At 35.7% G+C, this 24,132-nt stretch overlaps 1 protein-coding gene across 5 annotated transcripts in view; it reads right to left on the bottom strand.

Annotated features, from left to right (window-relative positions):
- Window positions 1–24,132, bottom strand: part of LOC306844909 (TOX high mobility group box family member 2-like) — a 123,027-nt gene that overhangs the window by 75,034 nt on the left and 23,861 nt on the right. For 4 of the 5 annotated variants that reach the window (XM_079377345.1, XM_079377346.1, XM_079377343.1 and 1 more), the window contains exon 2: window positions 3,736–3,828. The exons of the other annotated variant lie outside the window; for it this stretch is intronic. In XM_079377345.1, coding sequence (XP_079233471.1) covers window positions 3,736–3,828 — 93 coding nt within the window. The remainder of the gene's footprint in view (window positions 1–3,735; window positions 3,829–24,132) is intronic. 5 annotated transcript variants of the gene reach the window in all.

Genomic DNA, 24,132 nt, shown 5'->3' on the forward strand with positions numbered 1-24,132 from the left:
ATGTTCAAAATCCATTATATAATCATGCACTTTGTGGTTTTTATATTAGTTTCCGTATAAAACATGCTTACTGTTACTAAAACATTCAAATATTTACAATAATAAAATAAATATGAACACAAGCCGTGTAAATATTATGAATATTGTTTTGAACACTATCAAGATAGTAATACCATGGTATTGTTGAAATGTAATTCAAAGTACAGTGACATACTGTAAGGATAAGGAAACCGAATGGTACCATGGCCTATATACCATCTGTCAAGCCTGGAAAAACCCATCAACATTTTCAAATTCCTTGATATTTGCAGGTTTTTTTCCTGGCCGTGGGAACCCTGATAATGGATAAGGTAGGAGCGGTCAGCATGAGCTGCTTTGTTCGCACTCCAGCGCTGATAAATGATTTACGATGCCGGTTTCTGGAATATCAATACCATCTCTTTTCTAATTAAAAAGAAGCCGCCCACAATATTGCACACGACGGTATTCAGTCGAGCAGGACGACGAGAAGATCATTCCAAAAGCTTCTGCAGCAGAGGATTCTTCGTGTTTTGGAACAATTTTATTTCCATAGTTTCACATTTTCAGTTAATGTGCTGAGTAGATCAATTGAAAACAAAAGCGTCGGGTGCACACGGTTTGAGTTTTTCCAGTGAGTCAGACGTGTTTTACTTTGTTAAATACGGACGTCCTTTCAAGTAACGGAAAGTGAAAAAGGAAACTTAGGTAATTCTGAGTCAAACGTGCTCACTTTTGATAGTGAGTCACTCTTGAGGGTGATAATGTGTGAACATTTGCAGCATTGCAAACGTAAGATGAGTGTATTTGCAGCAGTGATGCTCAACTGCAGAAACACTACCACATGTGCACATGATAAAAATGATTCCTACCAACTAAAGATCATACTAAAATGACTGTATGTTCACGTGCATCTTCCAAATATTCAACAAATGCACTATAGTAAATATGTTTTTCTACTAATATTGTTTTAAAAAAATGCATACAGGATGTGTCCACATTGGTCATTATGTTAATTTGTTTCACAAAATTAATTTCTGTGTAAATTATGGTTTGTTTTGGTTTCACAAATAATTTGCACAGATATCAATCTGTGCATGTCTCATGAATGAGGTTTAATGTGAAGAAAAATAGCAACTATTCACTAAACAAAAATGACCATAGTATAACCATTTTATGGTGTGTGTTATTACTAAAATATTACAATGTTTGAAATAATAAAATAGAAAAAAAATACATATAAAAATGCTAATGCAAATAAAACAGCAATAACAATATCCACATGAAATGATATGCACTAATAAATACTTGTGCCAAAAATGAGTACTGTAGTATTATCATACATGCTCAAAAACCATTGTATAGCCATATTTTATGACCTTTTTTATTAGTGCTTATTGCTTATTGCTTATTATTACTAAAATATTAAAATATTTAATATAACAATAGAAAATTAAATATAACAATAAAAAAACTAAAACTATGTCAATACGAAGAAAAATAGCTATACAAATATACAAATTAAATCATATTAACTAAACAAATAGTAAAAATGCATATAGTACACTTGTCTAAAAACCATTGTATAACCATTTATTTATTGCTTACTATTACTCAAATATTTAAATATTTAAAACAATAAAATAGAAAACAAACAAAACATTGCACCAAAAAGTACTGTGATATTCTCTGAAATACCTTAGAGTACCATGAATATGGTAATCATTCAGTGTTATGGTTTTACCATCTGGGTCTGCCACAGTATGTTTTGTAAGTCAAAGCAGTTACACTTGACTGTTCGGTTTTGGCTCAAACTTGAAGTTCATCCTGTAGTGTGTGTGTGTGTGTTGGTGGGAGGTTATGGTGGGTGTGAAGTGTGGCCCTATGGGGACATATAGGGACTCTCAATTCATCATGTGACCCTCAGAGAACCACAAAACCACCACAGACAGACAGACAGACAGAGTCAAGCTCACACAACAGGGGGCGCTAGAGAAAGCCCTGATCCAAACCTAGTGTGACCACCATGAGCAAACCCAGTACTGATTACAAATACTTTTATAGTTTGAAAACAATCAATAATCCACTTCACGGTTCAATCAAAACTGATTATTCTACCCACTATCTGAGTGCTGTTTTTTATTCATTTTAAAGAACTGAGTCATTAGTTTAGCAACACGTTAATGTACAACTCTCGACTTGAATCACTGTTTGTTTGAGTTGCTGACTATGCAGAGCATTACAAACCAATCACTAGTGAGGTTTCATTTCAGTTAGGATGCTAAAGACTTAAGGCTCATTAAAAAAAAAAAAGATAACTAAAATGATAACTATATAACTACACCAATGTACGATAACGTTCTGTTTATTAAACGCATGCACTGGAGTGTTGCCATCTGTCACTTTAAATGCTCGTGCTCTTTAAAGATGGATTCTGATTGGCTGTCAGTGTTTTTATCATTCATCATCTGGAAAAAATAAATCACCCCGTAATTTCAACAATATTTTTAGTCTTTAGTTATCGTTATTCGATATTGTGGTGTGCATTGGAATTAGAATTACGAAGTGTTAACATACATTTTTTAATGCGTTTTGGCCATTCATTTACACAACAGCATGCAAAGCACTCTATGTAAAATACAAATATGCAAATTTGTGAAAGCGGTGACGTCATGCACATGTGTATTGCGCATTTAGTCTATAGAAATGCGTATGTGCACAAGCACCAACTACAGGCCTGGCATATATAATACAGCGTTTTTAGTCGTGTTTGCAGAGTCTTTTTTACAGCGTTGTCGTCTGTATGCGAAACTTTTCAAAAACTTAAAGGATTAGTTCACTTCGAAATTAAAATTTCCTGATAATTTACTCACCCCCATGTCATCCGAGATGTTTATGTATTTCTTTCTTCAGTCGAAAAGAAGTTAAGGTTTTTGATGAAAACATTCCAGGAATCTTCTCCATATCTTGACGTTCAATGGACTCCAAATGGTTGAAGGTCAAAATTACAGTTTCCGTGCAGCTTCAAAGGGCTATAAATGATACCAGAAGATGAATAAGGGTCTTATCTAGCGAAACGATCGGTCATTTAAAAAAAAAAAAATGTATATGCTTTATAAACACAAATGCTCGCCTGTTCTGCGATACGCGGTCATGACGTTGAAAAGGTCACGCTTGACGCTAGATAAGACCCTTATTCATCGTCTGGTATCATTTATAGCCCTTTGAAGCTGCACGGAAACTGTAATTTTGACCTTCAAACATTTGGAGTCCATTGAACGTCACGATATGGAGAAGATTCCTGGAATGTTTTCATCAAAAACCTTCATTTCTTTTCGACTGAAGAAAGAAATACATAAACATCTCGGATGACATGGGGGTCAGTAAATTATAAGGACATTTTTATTTGAAAGTGAACTAATCCTTTAAAAGAAAAAAACTTTTACATTGTTGTCATGTAAAACATACCCTTAGAACGATTATTGACTTTTTAGGTCTCATTACAGTTATTTTCCCTGTGAAGGTCCAGAAACATATGTTAAAAAAGTACTCAACTGCAAACAGTAACTACACAAGCTCGATTTTACAACTAGTACGTGTTGTATTGGCAGTGTATGCTATAGCATTGATGTTAGCATCTGTAATTGTATAGAGTATGTTTCTGGTCTGCTAGTCGCTTGGATCAGAGCTGAAGAAGGTAAGAGCGTCGGGTCTCACCCCTGAAGAGGGCAGTCTTTTCTCCTCAGGGTTGGGCCTCACGGGTAAAGAGCCGTACAGCCTAACACCTCGATCTCCTACACCGTATCTGCTCTGAGAGATGGAGAAAAGAGGAGACAGAGAGGAGAGAAAAACAGAGGACAACGGGCCCGACTTAGAAGAGTCTCAGAGGAACAAGAGACACAAACCACAGGAGACAATCATCATCACTAATCAAAACATCAACAATAACAATCAGGATTTCTGTGGTGTTTTCCCTCACTAAAATGATACTAGGCTAGATGTTGTGGCCGGTTTCCAGGGTGTTGCTATACTGAGTGGTTGCTAGGGTACTCCAGATGGTTTTAGGTGTGCTACTATGTGGTTGCCAGGGTGTTGCTATGCAGCTGTTTGTGTTCAGAGTGGTTACTAGGCCAATCCAAATAGTTTTAATTATGTTATATGTGGTGGCCAAGGTGTTGCTATGCAGTTATATAGAGTGGTTGCTAGGATGCTCCAAATTGTTTAAATTGTTACTATGTGGTTACCAGGGTGTTGCTATGCAGTTGTTGGCATTCTAAATGGTTGCTAGGGGTCACCAGGTGTTTTTAAGTGTGTTACTTTGTGGTTGCCAGGGTGTTGCTATGCAGTTGTTTGTGTTCTGGGTGGTTGCTAGGGTGCTTTAGATGTTTTAATTATGTTGATATGTTGTTGCTATGGTAATATTATCTTGATATGGCTCCCCTCTCAGTGTGTGTCTATGTTTTTTTGTTTTTTTTTCAGCTGTTTTATCATCCAGAAGGTATAAATTGTGTATCTGAACTGTAATGCTTGCTGTCAGGGCTTTAATCACATGACTATCAGCACTAGTACTAGTGATGATTGACTTAAACGCCACTAATAACATATTGTGCTCAGCAGGAATAATGACATATGAACTGATTTCAGTCAGTCATTCTGGCCTCTTCCCGCTGCGTGTATCAGTGTGTGTGTGTGTGTGTGTGTGTGAGAGAGAGTGAGTGTGTGTGATCTCCTCTGTCCCGCTCTGTGTGTGAGGCTTGTTTGAGGAAACGCTCCCGGCAGGAGTTTTGGCAGTCTAGGTTTTGGGAATCGGAGCAATCCAACATCTAATGATTCACACAAGAGAGTGTGCCAGACACACACACAGGCATATTAAACTAGAGTAGTGTACTTGTAGTGCACACTGCTGTCTATCAAATGACCCAAGAGAAATATTACAAGAGGATGATGAAATACAGCCGCAGGCTCATTAACAAATTACCATGGTAAACGTACAAGATAATACCACAGTATTCTTTGATGTACCATGGAATATGAACAGTGCTGGGTAGTAACTGATTACATGTAATCTGGATTATGTAATCAGATTCCAAATATAGTATGTGTAATTTGATTACATTACATTTTAAAATGTACATAATCAGATTACATTTACTTTCTATGGATTGCATGATTACAAATGATTCACAATTCCAAATTTAGGTCATACACTAATAAATCTATAAGTAATCTATAAGTAATCCAAAAGTAGTCAGAATACATTACCTAAAATGAGTAAACTAAATGACATTACTAACTTTAATTTTCCTCATGTCATTTGTAATCAACAGACTTCAATGTGTAAGTAATCTACCCAGCACTGTGTATGAACATGGAAAAGACAAAATAGATAGGTTGTTTATTTTAAATACTCATACATGCCAAAAAAGTACCTAACATGTTTGATCTTTGGACATGCACATCTCAAAGTACCACAGTAATACCAGCTGACACATCACAGTACCATGGTATCTTCAATCTCTTCTAATTGCTTGATGTCAAATCTTTTCTCACATTAATATTCGACAATCATTCTCTCTCAGCCAGTCTTCAAAACACAAGCAAACCCACACGTGAAGTGATTCAAGCGCTGGATGAATCTGCATATCACTGTAAATCAGAAAGTGGTGTATGACTAACAATATGCTGTCAAGTAAATCCAGAGTGCCGTATTTAGCGCGGTGAGAATGTCCCTCATCAGAAGTGGCAGCTTGGACCGGCCGTGATGATTGTGCCGTTAATCGCCCAGACAGACTGAAGGGATCGTGGGATGTTGTCATCTACTTTTCTTTCTTTCTCTCTGATTTGTATCTCTCTCATCACTGTGGCTAAACTTAGACAGACGACAGGGGTTTTCTGCACCTTGTGTCTTCCTGTTAACCGCCGCACGTGTCCGTTCCCTTTACTGCAAACTTTACTGTAACCCGTGGGTGACTTGAGGGGGCATTTCTGAATGTCTCTGCCGAACAGATACCAGAATGATTGTGGTGAAATCGCCTGTTTGACTGGAAGTTGAGTTTAAAATAAAAATCTCATGGATTAACATTAGTAGTTGACATGTTGTTGTGTATTTCTGCTAGCTTAGCTAGCTTGCGATGTGGCTACTAATACATGCAGACACATACAAACACATGCAAATACTTTAACACAACCACTGAATCACACTGCAGCATTTGACTAATACACATACATACATATGTATAATATATATATATATTGAAATCAGACTAACTTATGCATGCTTAAGCATGTTGCATGTTGTTCTTCTGAATAATGCGACTCGATGAATTGGTAATTAAAACTAAAATTATTTGTAAAAAATGTAATTGACAAAACTGAAATAAATATTAGATGAAAAAATTAGATAAAACATTAAATTTATTATATTGCAATAAAAAAAAATAGAATTTAAACTTAAAAATAAATTAAAACTAAATAGAAATCTAACAAAAATGACAAGTGCATGAAATTACTAAAACTTATGAAATGAAAATATAAAAATAAAAGCTAATTCAAAATATGGATACATACTGTCACATTACAGTATATAAATAAAGCTGAAAAAATGCTGAATAAGACCAGGAACATGCATAGAGAGAGGTCATGTAAGCATGCAATGCTGTGTTAAATATAAAACCGCTAACGTCAGCGCTTTCTAACACGATAGTGAAGGAGAAAGGACGTTTAAAAACAAACAAACAAGACTGAATCTGCATTGGTGGTGGTTGAGGAGATTCCCCCCCTTCTATGTAAAGCGCTTTGACTACCCAGAAAAGCGCTATATAAATGTAACAAATTATTATTATTATTATTATTATTATCAAAGAGAAACTCAAAGCACCAGCTGCTTGATGCAAATGTTCTGTAAACCGCAAGACCACTGCAGTTTGAATATTGGATATTATTACAATGCAAATTGCATAGGGCCAGAGATTAAGTTGCAATTATGGCCTGAAAAGCATCTAGACCGGTGGAATGATTCTATTTCAGGCGCTGCGCACTGGGCTGTCGACAGCAGGGATGGACTTAGTAATATTAAATATAGTATAAAATACTAGGTGGTGTGGTTGGGTACTAAGTGTGTGTGTGTGTTTAAGCGATCATGCCAAACACTTAACGCTGCGATAAATTAACTCCACAAGCAGGAGAATAAATGTCAACCCTGCGGTGGAACCCAATACTTATAGGAACAGTTCGACCAAAAATGAAGATCCTCATTTCATTCCAACTCATACGATGCTATTTTTGTGTGTATAACGTTCAAGGAATGTTCACTCTGCTTTTTTCTATACAGTTCATAATGACCAAGTCTGTCATGCTTCAAAAAGGATAAAAATACCACGCAACTATCGTAAAAGTAGTCATTGTGACTTCTGTACTATAATTATAATATAAAAATTCTTCTGACTCAAATGTAAGATACTTTTATGATGTTTTTGTCTGTATATACTTTCATTGCATGGGAAAGAGCAGTGTGAGGGTGTCTGATGAGTAAATGATGACTGGATCTTCATTAGTGGGTGAACTAGTCCTCTAACTGGAAGTTCTGTCCAGTGTTTTTCCATCTGTGAGTCATAAAACATAATCAAAACAAACTAATATAAAAGAGTGCGATTGATTATAAATGAGACGGAAACGGATCCGTCTCTGGCTTTCTTTCTTTCTCTTTGGAGTAATTGCTAGATTTCTCATTAGTCTTTCACAGATTCTGTCTCATTATGTAAATAGGGGTAAACGTCTTTTGGGTAGTGTGTGTGTGTGTGTGTGTGTGTGTGTGTGTTTGTGTGTGTGTGTTTAATTAGGATAACACAGAAAAATGGGGATGGGGTGCTACTGAACACCTGCAACACAATACAACACACACACACACACACACACACAGACACACACACACATACACACACACACACACACACACACACACAGACACACACACACACACACACACACACAGGTCATTACCAGGATCTGTGCTGCTTTTGTGGGAAAATTTGGAGAATTCCACAAATGAATTCAAATATGGTCAAATAATGGAGTTGACTATTTATTGCACTCTTATACGTAATCAATATAGCTGTAATATTTCATAAGCCTTTACCTGATCCGTTAACACTCACTAATTTAAAAAAATTATAATTTAACTAAAAAAACTGGACAGAAAATGTTTGAGATTCAAAAAGTCACGTCTGATGTTAATCAGTCAATTAATTTGCCAAGTTAAGTAAACTGCACATTAACAAAACCCCTAAAATCTTAAATATATATATATATATATATATATATATATATATATATATATATATATATATATATATATATATTTAATTTTTTTTATAAAATCTTTTTTTTTTTTATACATTATTTTGAGTAAATACGTTATTGTAAATAATTTTTCCAACTAAGCACATTTCTGGATGTCCCTGAATTGAGGTCAGATTTAACTCATTTCCGAGCACAAAACTACAGTCAAATAAACCCATACACACAGACTGCATTATATCTGTAGGACACTGATGTTTCTCTGAGACATTTCGCTACTTAAAACTAATCTAAAGTGAACGAGCGGTCTGAGCGATGGCTTTTATTTCTCTCTGTCATTGCATCACAGCTCAAATCTCTAAAGCACACAATGTTCCCACAGGCCTTAACATCGAAAATAACTCTGGCTGGACGCCGTCCAGTTAATAACTGTGTTTGTACAATCAACATATTGTTTTGGCCATGTGAAGATGAATGGCCTGTTTAAACGAGAGGGACAGACTAACAGAGAGAGACAGAGTGCTGCTGATCGAATGAGTAGAAATGAAAATAGTCAAGCTGCTGTGAATATTTACAGATGATAAAATATAAATATGCTAGCAGATTTTCTGGTGGAAATATGAGAGCTGTTTGATTATGCAAAACTCACCGCCGTATTGCCAGGGTTTTGTGATTGACTGGGATGTTGCTATGCAGTTGCCAAGGTGTTTTTATTGGTTTTTACTGCATTGCTATGCATTTACTACAGTTTCCTGGCTGGTTCCCAGTGCATTACCACTATGCTGTAGCTGCAGAGAGCAATAATGAATTTTGTGATTGGCCAGGGTGTTGCTAAGCAGTTGCTAAAGTGTTCTCATTGGTTTTCAATGATGGGAAGTAACTGATTACATGTAATCTGGATTACTGTATGTAATCAAATTACAAAAATTAAGTACTTATAATTATATTATATTATATTTTAAAATACTCGTAATCAGACAACATGTTACTTTTGTATTGATTACATGATTACATATTAAAATTACATTACAAACATATTAAAAGTCATGTTATTTCTTATATTAAGTATTTACTTGAAGTTCCCCCGAGATTTTAAGTTATGTACAATTCTCTGACATTGGGTAAAGGTCACATGACATGCAGGTAAACAAAATAAAACAGTGTTTATTTTGATGCTAAAATTATTTATTTTAATTTACCATTTTTTATGATTTAATTGATTAGCTTTTCATTAAACTCACAAACCCCCTGCAGTTTCTTCACAAAGCCGTTTGGAAAACTTTGACGTAATGTAATGTTTAATGCACTTCATGTTGTTAATAACAAAGGAAAGAATATTTGTGACCCTGGAATACAAAACCAGGGGTCAATTTTTCGAAATTGAGATTTATTCATCATCTGAAAACTGAGTAAACAAGCTTTCCATTGATGTATGGTTTGTTATGATAGGACAATATTTGTCTGAGATGCAACTATTAGAAAATCTGGAATCTGAGGGAGCAAAAAAATCTAAATATTGAGAAAATCTCCTTTAAAGTTGTTCAAATGAAGTTCTTAGCAATGCATATTACTAATCAAAAATGAAGTTTTGATATATATACGGTAGGAAATTACTAAATATCTTCATGAAACATGATCTTTACTTGTGTTCTAATGATTTTTGGCATAAAAGAAAAATCAATAATTTTGACCCATACAATGTATTGTTGTCTATTGCTACAAATATAGACTTAAGACTGCTTTTGTAGTCCAGGGTCACATATTTTCTTTCTCTTTGTATTTTTTACATCAATATGGTACAAAATTATCCTATGCAAATCATTGCGATAAGCAACTTTGGAATAATCTAAAAGTAATCAAAAAGTAGTCTCATTATATTACTTAAAATGTGTAATGTAGTGGATTACGTTACTAAATTTTTTAATGTAATTTGAAATTAGTAACAGAGTCCAATTTATAAGTAATCTACCCATCACTGTTTTTACTGAATTGCTTTATGTTTACTATGATGTTCTGGCATGATTTAAGTACGCAGTGAATTTGCAAGCACACGTGCACGTGATCTCGCCTGTTTCAGCGTTTCCTCTGCGACTGTCAAACTCACAGTCAGTCAAAACAAAAGAGGCCAATCACGTTACTTTCATTTCAAACACTCAAAACAGCCAATCAGAGGCGGGTTTCTCTTCTCACCCTCCAGCGCAGCTGTAAAGGTGATGCTGACTGGATCATATGATTCAAACTGAAAATACCTTCTGACTGTCAATCATCCTTCTGAGTTGACATAATCACAGAGATGCTGACAAACTTTCTTATGAGTAAGAACGGTCGCAGAATTTGAATGCAATGATGCCCACAAGAATCATAAATGAGATCTCCACATTTTCTCCTAGACAGTAAAGAGTATGTTTCGACTGACAAAAAGACCTATTAGGGTCTCATTAGGGAATTTTAAGTTGATATTTCAATGAAACATAACTAAGAAAGCCATTACATTTAAAATAAAGCAACATCTGAGCTATAAAATGTTCCTGTAATAATTTGACTGTAAGCTTGGCAACAGGTTTCTGAGGCTGAACCAATCGCTGTCAGGCTTCCCTGTTCCTCATCCTCTTTCTTTCCCGAGTATTTGGTGTTATGTCACCGTTCCATACACAGTATTGACAAAAAAGAGGCCGCATTAAAATAATCTTCCGTTCGCAGGCCAGACAAAAGAAGGAAAGTGATTTCTTAACATGAAAGCAATCTACTTACAACCATCTGCTCGTCGTCTAAATCAAAAGTGCTGTTTCCAGAGAAAAGCCTTCCAAACACTCGCTGCCAAACACACATTTGAGACGTGATGGAGTTTGAAGAAGCCAAGTCGCAAAAACATTGTTCTCGCAAGTTAAGACAAACTCATTTGTATGCTAACAGACAGACAACAGACCAGTGAAACTTCTTATGCTGAATTCAGTCCAAATCAGCACACGCTGTAAAAAATAACGATTTCAATTAGAACCGCAAAGTGTTTTACAGTCTGATGCCATACGAGAAGTATTAAACTTCAGTCTGTGTGTGTGTGTGTGTGTGTGTGTGTGTGTGTGTGCGCGCTCCAGACATGAATGTGCTGTTACTTTACTAAGCGATCAGATGCAGGATTTTCACCTACTGAACGATAAAACAGGTGAAAAACTCCCAAACGGTCACAGAAACACTTGGGCCTGTAATTAACCACATAGCAAAAAACTAAATACCACTCAGCTCTCCTTAGCAACCATGCAGAGCAGCCTAGCAACTGCAAAACAATCTCCTGGCAACCACTAAAATACTTAGCAACCCCGTAGCAACACACTAAAAATCATCCAGAACTCCTTAGCAACCACATAGCAACACCCTGGCAACCACCCAAAACAGCCTAGCAACTGTAAATCAATACCCTAGCAACCACCAAAACACTAGTTCCCACAGCACGCTAAAAATCCATTAGAAACTCCCTAGCAACCACATAGCAACACCCTGGCAACCACCCAGAATTTCACACTTTAGTTCAAACACAAGCAAGCTGAAACAATGACTGTATTTGTCCTACAGCAGAAGAGATTATATTGAAAACCTGTACAGCATAAATAGGTGAATATATATTTCCGTACATGAGTGTCTAATACCTTTCTAACACGTCAGACATTTATTGGTGTATCCAGGGCATTAGGCTGGCGACAGCGCTAGTGACAGTTTTAGCCTGTGAGTATGAGACCTTCTGATCCCGCCGTGTGTGTGTGTGCACGTGTGTGTAATGATCTCATGGGGTTTATTTTCCACAGCAGATGTCTCATGTTGAACAACACAGTAAATTGGCGTCCATGCTAACAGACAGATCAACATGTACTGAAAATATGAGAGACATGCAAACACACACTCACTCACACACACAAATACAAACATTATCGTTTCATCTTAGGCAATTAAATAAGATTAAAACAGGTTCAGTTCAGGGGCCGAGTGTGCATATGCAGGTGTCATCATATCAAATCTCATTTTAGCTGCTCATATTTTTTTCTAAAGTTTATGTCAAACCAGCATCAGAAAGAAAAATCACAAATGCAGTCTCTTAAAAATCTCAATCCTCGACTGCATCTGAAACAAAATATATGAAACATGAGCTATGAACGAGCAAGAAAATGTTCCTGTGGGGTTGCCAAAGTAAGATTAGACTCATAAAAAGCAAAAATGTTTCACAAAACCTCATAAAAATTTATTTTACCACCATATCCATAAAAAAAGTTAATAATAAACTAAAATTCAACAGGTTTGGGTTTAGCAGCCAAATAATCTTCGTAAGCCACTGAATTAATTCTCTAAAAATAAACGTTAACAGTTTCATCAGGAATAATGTCGAATCTGGCAGTCGTGTGTTTACTTTATGAGTAATGCAATTACATAAACTAATACCAGCACATTTCACAGACGAGCCACACAGCGCTGTTCTGAGGTCAGTTTCTACTCAAACACTGAAGATGCAGCTGTGTCCCTACAGAAAAACACTGCGACAGACTGCAAATAAGCGACGTCTTAAATGTGCAACATCTCAGGCCTATATGTCCGTTGGCGTGGGAGATCGTTGCTTATATCTGCTGAAAAAGATGATTCATGTGTTCTGCCCTGGAGACTTTTGCACCGCAATGATGGCTACAGAAAACTGTTTATGTGATACTAAAAGTGCATGCTAAGATATTGTGGTTGGCACAAAACAGCAAAGAGTCATTCTAACTGCATGAATTCAGGTTTGGTGGAGTTGTCCAATAGGGTATAATACAACAGCATTCAAGAGTTCTGTTAGAGAACCTAGTGTGCTGCACTGCTGTCTACGGCCTGCATATGTGTGTATATATGTGTGTGTGTATTTAGCATATATGCAGTACACACACACACACACACACATATATATATATATATATGCACATGCAATTAGTTATTAGATACATATACACACTGCTTGTATGCGCCTTAAAAAAAAAAATTATATATATATATATATATATATATATAAATAATAGACTATTTTAATTAGATTGCATTTTTAATCAATACTTTTCATTATAGAAAGAAAATGACCTTGCAATGCAATGTAGGATTGAATGATACATGCAATGTTGCCTTTTAATTCATAACATGGTCTCCTAAGAATATTACAATATTTTGAGTTTTGTGATGCCTAAAAATGTCATCTTGATAGGCAGTTCACTAGGTTTTGAAACACAAGCACAGATCTGCACAGTACTTAATGGCTTTGTATTGTCTGAAAATGCGTTACACAGTATGTAAAAGCTCTACTGTGGTACCACTTTATGAATAGTCATTAACATACACTTAGAGAATGGTTTGCGTGTGTGTGCGTGTGTGTGTGTGTGTGTGTGTGTGTGTGTGTGTGTGTTTTAGCACACAATGCACAGATTGTCTTTATCTGACTGGCTGATATGAGCACTCAAATAAGCCTGGTAATGCCTGACATTCCATTCATTGGAGGAGCCTCTCGTGAACATGTCTATTCTGTTAATCTGCTGGGAATGTTATGAAGAAACACACACACACACACACACACACACACATACACACACACTGACAGACGGTCCATTAATGTGAAATGGCTGTAAATGATACAACATGCATTGGTTTGTGTTACAGGTAACAAAACCCTGCAGCTGCTCTTGAGTCTCGCATCAGTAGTTACACACACCGAACACTGGGAATGTGTGTTTGTGTGTCTGTACACACGTGTGCGGACGAATCACATCACAAATATATGATACGAATGTTACATATGTGCCAGAATCTATATAACAAGAACAAAAAAGGAGTATGGTAATGCCATGAAATCATGTAAAGTCACTTAAAAAAAAAAAAAAAATATATATATATATATATATATATATATATATATATATATATATATATATATATAAAATAAAAAAAAGAACAATATATGTGTTTTTTTTATAAGCAAGATAATATCACAGTATTCTAGGAACAGATATAAATGTTATGAATATGGTCATAATCCCATGCTATATATCAAAGTACTATGCTATTACCATCTGATATCAGATATTTACATTTGGACATAATATGTATTTACATTAAGCAAGTAAATAATTAATATTCTCATAGTAAGCAGTCACTCTTCAAGTTAATATACACATTTTTGTATTCAACATTTAAGTTTAAAATTAACATACTGTATGCATAATTATGAACTATTCTAGGTCCTATATATAACATAAACTATATACAATATTCATAAAAATAAAAAAATACAAATAATTAGTTTAAAATGTTTTTAGACTAATTATACGCCTCAATATATTCAATTGCAATTTAATAAAGAAGATTTGATCTGAAAGGTTTGCATGAAGAGGTTTCAGTGCTGCATCTGTATCGCTGTGAAATGTTTGGCCTTGAAGGAAAGTCCGAAAGGAAAGTGGTCTTGAATATCAGAATACAGGCAGCACTCTAATCTGGTTCAGGTCCATCTTGCTCCAGCGATAAGCTTTGCCAATATGGTATCCGTTTCTGCTTGTTTCCTTGGCCAGCTGCCCAGCATCCATTGTTTTCCCTCCATATCCCACCCTGCACTCATTTACTGCTCCCTCCTTCCCTGTTTGTTCACCGCAGCAACCGTCCTGCGCCCTGATTGGCCGGGATATCTGGCAGCTCAATTAACCGGTAATGTAGTGTTTACCTTTCAAACCACTGAAGAGGAAGTCCTGATGGCAACACACACACACACACACACACACACACAATGGGTTTGTGTGTCACCTGGTGCAAAGGTGAATCTCACAAAACCTGTCTCCAAAATTATTATTTTTTTGTTTTTTTTTAAGAAAAAATATTTTAGAATTTATATTGTACAAATATATACAGGAAGGATGTATAGAAAAAAAAAATATATATATATATAGGAAAAGAGTATGAGAAATATGTAAATTATATATATAATGAAATGTAAGAAAAATATACGAAAATATACAAAATAATATTTTAGTAACACGTGTGTGTGTGTGTGTGTATATATGTATATATATATATACATACATACAGTGTGTGTGTGTGTGTGTGTGAAACTAATTTTGAAATATATATATACAGTGCCCTCCATAAGTATTGGAACAGTAAAGACAAAATTGCTCTGTGAGCAAGGGATCTGCAACTAAATAATAGCTTTTAATCTTTTATATCTGCCTTACGTTCAACTGTCCCAATACTTATGCTCACATCAATGAGTGGGATGAACTCTAAAAGTGCTGTTCTTTTTATTTGGTAAAACATGTATGTGTTGAAACGGCTAATAATAAAATGTGACATTCTGTAGTTTTGTCTCATATTCATCTTTTAATCATATTTGCAAATGTCTTGACTCCACAGCCAACAGAGCAATTTTGTCTTTACTGTTCCAATACTTATGGAGGGCACTGTATATATGAGAGAGATGAGAAATTGTTCATTTAAAATGATTTATTTTCAATTAAACAAATATACTTCTTTTATAGCTAAAAACAACAGTCCTGTATTAGTTTTTTATTTATTTTTTTTTTTTACTGTAATGTGATTGTTATCAATATTGAATGTATTTAAATACATGAAAAAAGGTCCTAAAACAAGCTTCATTCAGGAAAATATGATGATTTGGGGATGTTCCTCAGAACCACAGGTTGTGTGTGAATATTTCTGATTTTAATCTGTGAAAAGCCCCTGGGCCAGTGTTATAGCTACACGTGGTGTATGCAAAGCTAGAAATTAAGTAAACAATGTATTAGAGTCGCATGGATTTTGGAAAGAGACTCAGTCACAGGAGGACAGAGAAAACGAGCGTCCCGGAGCCGAGAGAGAGAGAGAGCGAGGGACTCCATTCAGCGGTTGCCAGTTGTATAATGAGAGTGTCAGTGTTGGTTAGCATGTCTGTCGACTGCTCGCTCTCTCCGGCTGTAGACAGCCCTCATTAGCCCAGTAATGGCATGCCGTAGGGCCTACCACCACAGAAAGGTAAAGAGAGAGAGACAGATTTTACAGTAAAATGAAGTCCTGAGGCAGGAGAGAGAGACGGACGATGTAAAGGCCAGAGAGACAGATGTCTGCGGCTCTGCCCTGGGGGACGCCGTCGCTGCAGTCTATTAGCACATAATAAGATCAGCAGCAACATGACAGAATTACACCCGCCCACAAATTAAAAACCAACAACTGCTGCGTAAATGAATTAACAGCCGCGCGCGATCGCATCTTTTAAGTGTTTACACAAATGACGTGATTACACCCGTTTGTCACATCGGTTAGCGGTTCAGCGCTCGGTCAGAGAAGCTGATTGCGCCGGGTCAGGCACGGCGCGTGTGTTTAGCATTAATTAAGCGTTTGACGGAGATGGTTGGTTATAATTTAGCTAATTATTTACTTTCCCTCACTCAGATAAGGCATTAGATGCAGCTCTTATCATTGGCATTTTTTCACACAACGTAAACATTCTGGGCTGATGCTCTTTTCCCATTTCTAGAGGAGTGTGGCCACACGTGAAGATACGGTTGAGATGGGGGTGATAGGGTCAATGAGGTCAGATGGCAACGTATGCACACAATAAAGAGGAAGAGAAAACAGACGTGCACTCATTCTGAGGGATCTGAGATCACGTGTGTCGTTCTCAGCACAAACATACATGTGGACAGGTTTTAATGTAGATGCATTCATCTGGGTTTGTATGCATGCATGCAACTTTGACAAAAATGTACTGTGGTATTGTGAATACAAAGTGGTGCATGTCTAAAATACCCTGGTGGTACCATGGTACATTGCCAAAAACGATACAAGTGTAGTATCATGGTACTTGACACTAGCAATGGCAACGTCATAGGTTCTATTTCCAGGGAAAGCAAGAACTGATAAAAATTAAATGCAAGTCAGAAGCATCTGTCAATTATACATGAAAAAAAAAAAAAAAAAAAAAAAAAAAAAAAAAAAAAAAATATATATATATATATATATATATATATATATATATATAGTAGTGCCATGGTAATTTGGACATTGCAATACCATGATTTTTGTAAATACCTTGGAATACCATATAAATATTATAATACATGAGCTTCAGTACCACTATACACATTACAACACCACAGTATTACCATGTGATACCATCAGTGTACCATGGTTCTTTTTTGTAAGGAATGGTTCTTTATGGTAATTTTGTGGTATTTTGACATACAAAATTGCACGTGGTACATACTATTGTCATTTACCAAAAGAAATGGTAAATGATAAAAAAATATGGTATTTTTCATCCATATTTTGTATATAAAGTGCTCACACTTACAAAAAAAGTGCAAAAAGTACCGTTATTTCAAACAAGTACCATGTCAGAGTACAGAATAAATACAATACATAAACCAGTACCATAGTAAATATTAAAGTACCATAGTTACATACCATCACTGTACCACGGTACAGCCAGAACACTTTTCTAAGAAATGATAATTTCATGGTCCTTTGCACATTGCATATGCAATTTACTATGGTAAATTATCAAAAACCTGGTACTTTCGGATGTACTTTTTCTCGTAATTGACATTTTGGTTATATTCATATACCATGGTACTATTGTTTTTGGGTTTTTTTGACATTTGGAATATCATAAAAATACCATACATGAATTTTACCATAGTACCACCATCACTGTACCATAGTACCACAATAGCAATTTTCAATGATGATAATTTCATGGTATTTTGATATAAACCATGGCACATGGTAACATTTGCTATGGTAAATTATAAAAGACATGGTACTTTTTGATATTATTTGTCATTTTGTATTAAAGTGTTTTTTTTTTTTTTTGGACATTTGGAGTATAAAATCAAAGTATCATAGTATCACCATCACTGTACAATGGTCCCGCAATAGTGCTTTTTGTAAGGTTGGCACATGCAACATTTACTATATAGTAAAAGACCAAAAACCATGATAGAAGCATGGTACCTTTGATGCTTTTTTTAGTAATTTACCATTTATTTTTATACCATGGTATACTTACAGTAAGGTGCATTAACATGAGATTGGTGTTCAGACAGACAGGGAATGATCATGTTCTCTTACTGTGGTAATACTGTGGTAGTAGTTTGAGCAGGTTGGAGGAGTGGAGGGAGTTAAGCTCTTATCTCGATGCAGCAGAAGACATTCCTCTATGAGGCCACAGTTTGCTAGTTTCCTGCCTTCTGCCCAGTGCCCTATTTTTACCCCGTCTTTACCCTCATACCCTCCACAGCTTTTTCCTCCACACACACAAGCACTTCCTGCTATTCACACACACTGCTACTGTGTTGTTTTAGAGGGTTATAACCTGTGCCAAACCAACGCCACCTCCACTGAGGCTGAGGAAATGTTGTGTGTACGGAACGGCTTCGCATTGCTCTTTGAAATGACATATAGTTTGATGTTGATGTACACAACAGCAATCTCTACTGTAAACTAACCTGCTAAACCAATTTGCCCTTTGAAATGAAACGTCCCTTCATAAATTGCTTCTGGAGGTCTTCTGAAAAACCTGAGAGCATCAGGGTCTTTTTCATATGCTAGAAATGTAGCTTTCTTACTGAAGCCAGTGTAGTATCAGTGCTGGGTGATATATGAAATAATATATTCACAATGGTTTTGGGAGTGAAATCAAATTAAACAGCATTGTGAGAACCACAATGATTCATTTCAGTGAATCACTTCAAATCTGAGTGAACTCAAAAAACTCAAGGATTCATTAAAACATAAAGTAAAGTACTATTATCAACTATTGATATACTAGCGTACATATAAATGAAAAACCAAGTGAAAAAGATGTTTTATTGGGTTTTATTTTCTTGCATTAAATATATTTTAAAACTTGCTGAAAAAAAAAATCCGTAATCAACATACACAATAAAAAACATATATTTAAAGTAAATTATTTATATTGGAATTAATTAGAATATATTACAATATTTTATTAGAATATATAATATATATTTAATATAATATATAAAATATATGTGTGTGTGTGTGTGTGTGTGTGTGTGTGTGTGTGTGTGTGTGTGTGTATGTGAAACTGATACTACAGTAAAATAGATTTACATTATATACTAACACCAAACAATAAAGATAAAAACGTTTTTAGAATTAAAATATATTTGAAAGTTGATATTTTATATGTAAAAATATCAAAAAGCTGACTTTTTTTTTTTTTACTATATCGCCCAGCCCTAATAGTACAGTATAGATGTGTTTTACTGTACAGTAATATTTGCGCAACACAACTAAAGTTTCTTCTCAGTGACAGTTCTCTAAAACCTCATCAGCGTCTTGATTTGTTGAAGTGTGTCTGTGGCATTTTTGTGGGAACTAAACAGAGAAGCGCGATAGTTAAGTGCTGTATGAATGTGAAATTAGCGGTGGCTCTGTGAGCGAATCACTGGTCAGAGATGTGAGAAACACTGAAAACACTCGCTGTGGAAGTAAATATAGGCACGAAACATGCTCAAATATCCCAGAAAGTGGGAGAGAATGACACAAAGATGAAATATCACCTCTCCATCTGAACTGTCTCTCTTCACCATATGTTAATGAGCATATTAAGGTCCTTATACCATGGTATGACCATCGGATACCATAATTTTACCATGGTATTTCCACAGTGCTTTCTGTTACCGCATTATCCCAGCATGAGGAATATACTCTCTCCGTCTCTCAGATCATCTTACCGTCTCTGTTCGCAGCCAGACGATAGATTATACACATCTAGCTGGTCAAATCACAAACGCCGAAAGTCAATAGAAACACAAGATGATTTGAAATGTGAGTTAATAATGAATAGCACTCTATACGCCGGCGCTGGAGGAAATCACGTTTGGGGAATTGAGAGCTGAATCTATTTTCACTGAAGGACATAAAACACAAAGCAGAAGTTGTGAATCCGCTTCCTCATTGACGACCTGTTAAATCTGCTCATCAAAAGCGCTTTCGAGGAGACGGAGGTCACGTCTTTTGTGTCCAACCAAGGTCCCTCGGGTCTGCGTCAATGTATTTGTGTGTGATTTTAAATGATATCACACTTTATTAACAGTAAATAAGTAACTACTAAAAAGTTATAAAAAAAAAATCACATTGTGTGTGTGTGTGTTTTAATAGTTTAATTTAACAATAACAACACTGATGTCACTCAAAACATGACCTGCGAGATCAAGCACTTTTAGCGCCATCATAATTAAGACTCTAATTGTGAAGTTTGTGAATTCAGTCTTTATGAACACCCCCCCCCCCCCCCCCCCCCCCCCCATCTATCATTGGTCAAGCAAAAACTTAGCCCCACACCATTGGTTGAGTCAATGTTAGTGTCTGCCCTTCTAAAACTAACTCTGAACATGACAGTACTTGTAGTATTTTATCATAATAAATTACAAGCATCACCTGTAATAAAAGAAAAAAAAATCTGTTTCTCTCTTGTTTAATCATCTGTTTAACAGAGGACTGCTGTGGCATGCAAACATACATTTTATAAACTTATTCTCGTCTAAGATGTTTTGTGACTCAAATAGAGAAGTTTTCAGCCAATGCTGATTACTGAAAACACTAAATATCGTGTTTTATTTTTGGCCTTGTCACATATGCGTTGAGCGCTATTGTCTAATTGCATTGAGTTCATCTTCATGCGAGTATGTTCATGTGTGTGTTACTGTAATTATTTGGGCGTGTGTTTGCTGGAGAGCCACCTGGTGAGAGGTTATGGGGGAGAACAGTGGGGTCATTGTGTATGTGCTGGGTGATACAGGCTGACTGACCCATTCAACACACACACACACACACACACAAGAGCCCACTATGTGTAAGACATGTGGAGGGCCTCAAACAGACGAGTATGACTGAATGAAAAGATACACACATAGACAGACACTTAACACACAAAGACAAGACAAACACAAACTCTTTCCCACACTATACATCACTTACACATTTGCGCTTAAACATGCGCAAAAATGTCCTAGTAAAGGTTTTCTGAGATACTATGATCACAATCCAAGTGAAATGCATTTGATGACATTTCATTTGCATGTCATGCATTGCATGTATCGCTGCTTAGCTCTGAACATTTCACTCACAATCATTGCATTTTTACAATCAATGGCAGAGAAATGCAAACACTGTTCTGTTCTTGAGAAGCTTTGGTAGTAAATGCATCAGTAACTGGCATTCCTCCTCCTGAGTCCTTGAATAGTTACATTAGTAAACAGTGGCAAAAGTACAATGTGAAAAAGCTCATCTTTATGCTAGTGTACTCCAAAAACAAAATAAACTCACACATTTGACATGTACAGTCTTTCTCTTCTAAGACAATGGGCAAAATTTTATATATGCAAATTAATATTTCACTTCTAGGAAAATGGGCCAAAAATATTGGTGACTCATGTTGCATTTGCATATTATAATCTTAGTATATATTGCATATTGTGACCCTAATACAGCTGAAAAAGACCCTGCAGACACACGTTTACAGACACAGACACATCATCTGAACTGTATTTCTGTATTGCTCAATCTCTCCCCTCTTATAAGTATCACATACTCCTCAAATCATTTCCCAGAAAGTAGAAAGCAAACAAAAACATTTCTATGCGTGCTTTAAATACTGCTATTGCAGATGAAATACAGAAATATTCTTGATACTCCTTACAAAAGTTTGATATTTAAAAAAAATCATGGCAGAAAATTATTAATACATTCATGTAGCATGGTATTTACATGGTACTTTAAAGAATAATATGGTATGTGTCCTAAAATATGGCAACATCATGGTACGTATAAAAATAAAATATAATAAAAAATCATAGTAAAATTACCATTGTACATGTCAAAAAATAAATAAATTAAAAAATCATAGTATTACCATGGTATATATGAAAACATTATTACCATGGTATACACAAAAAAGCATAGTATAAAAAAGCATGGTAATACCATTAAATAAATAAATATAAAATCACAGTATTACCATGGTACATATCTAAAAAAATAAAAAATAAAAAATCTTAGTATTACTATGGTAGAAATTAAATAATTAAATAAATAAATATACATATACCAAATAACTTTCAGTATTAACAATGGTAAAAAAAAAAAAAATTAATAAAAAAATATAATTTTACCACCATGGTACATATTAAAAATAAATTAAATATTACCATGGAACATTAATATAAATATTAAATATAAATTAATTTAAATATAAAATTAATATAAATATTAAATATTACCATGGAACATTAAATATTAGCAACAAAGCATAGTATTATCTTGACACATCCAAAAACTTATAATAAATAAAAATTGAAAAAACAACCTTTGAGCCTATCCATGAAAACAAGGTAATATTTGCAAAAATGTGCAGATAAGCTGTGTGTTTTGGTGGCTGTCAGTCATCTCATAATGTGGTTAGTGAGTTTGTGCAGGTCACAGTGAAGGACACAGACTGATGAACAGATTGTGTATTGTGTAAGCCAGTGTAATCAAGGCATCATATCAGACTGCATATCAAATATCAGCCCCGCTGAAACCCATCCGGGGCTGCTGGAGAAACTCCTCACTATATGCTGTAAAACACATGTTCTTCATTAAAGCCAGATCCCGTTCACATTTAGAGCAGTATAAACCTGATGCTCATTGATCAAAACAACATCTAACATGTCACTGTACACCCCACTGCGAGTCGAGAGATGTTTAGTCTGCAGATGGCGACTCGCAACTGTTTATCTATCCAGAGAACAGAACAAAGATGGACTTGGGGTTAAACAAACAAAGCAGAAAGTTCAAGGTCTTGACCCGCACACTCTCGTGGATCAGCAGAGGTAGCGCTGTCACTTTGTTGTGACTGGCCTGCCCGAAAAACTCAAACATTTCAGCTTCAAAGCGAATTAAAACCAACTCAAGTCCTGCATCTTGCTTTAGTTTCCTCCAGGAGCGTAATCGGATTCCGAGCGGCGAAGTAAATCAGATTTGCGGGCGGCGAAAACAATCAAATCAGACGGTGGCTCGTTTTGGGTTGCGTATAATTAATTGACTTAATAAAACAAAATGTGTAAATTCACTAAACAAATTATCGTGGCTAATCACAGAGGATTACAAAAATAACTCGCTGTCGAGTTTTGCTGTGAATTCCCGGCGAGGTCCCAGTAGAACGAGTCGGATTTGAAGTCGGCGTTCAGTGAATACTGAATGCATGTTGTAGGGATTTGCCTCTGGATATACTGTAAGACTAAATGATAACACGGCCTCTGGATATAAACAACTGAGCTGGAGCGCTTACAGCGTGTGTGCTTTCAAACAGACGCTCAGCTTAGAGGGTTACAATCAAAACTGACATACTACAATGTTTATTCTGCTTCCAGCATCATATTTAAGTGTCACTATAAACATCTGAACTGATCAAACTCCTGTCCTGCAGCATGAGAGACCATACCAGCATACTACTTTTTCTGCAGAATGTAGCATGCATACTGTTAACATTTCCTAACATGTGCAGTATAGAACCAGAAGATCTCAACGGTACATTTAAAGGAATAGTTCAGACAAAAATGAAAATTTGTTTCTTCATCAGATTTGGAGAATTGCATCACTTGCTCTCAGTGAATGGGTGCCGTCAGAATGAGAGTCCAAACAGCTGATAAAAACATCATTGAGCCATTATCCATAACAACACTTCCTCCAGTGAAAAAGTGGTCTGGTCTGAATCAGGAGAGAAATTATGAATTATGAACTCGTATTTTAACTGAAAGCAACGAT

Source organism: Barbus barbus (genome assembly GCF_936440315.1).
Source record: "Barbus barbus genome assembly, chromosome: 25".
Lineage (NCBI taxonomy): Eukaryota > Metazoa > Chordata > Actinopteri > Cypriniformes > Cyprinidae > Barbus > Barbus barbus.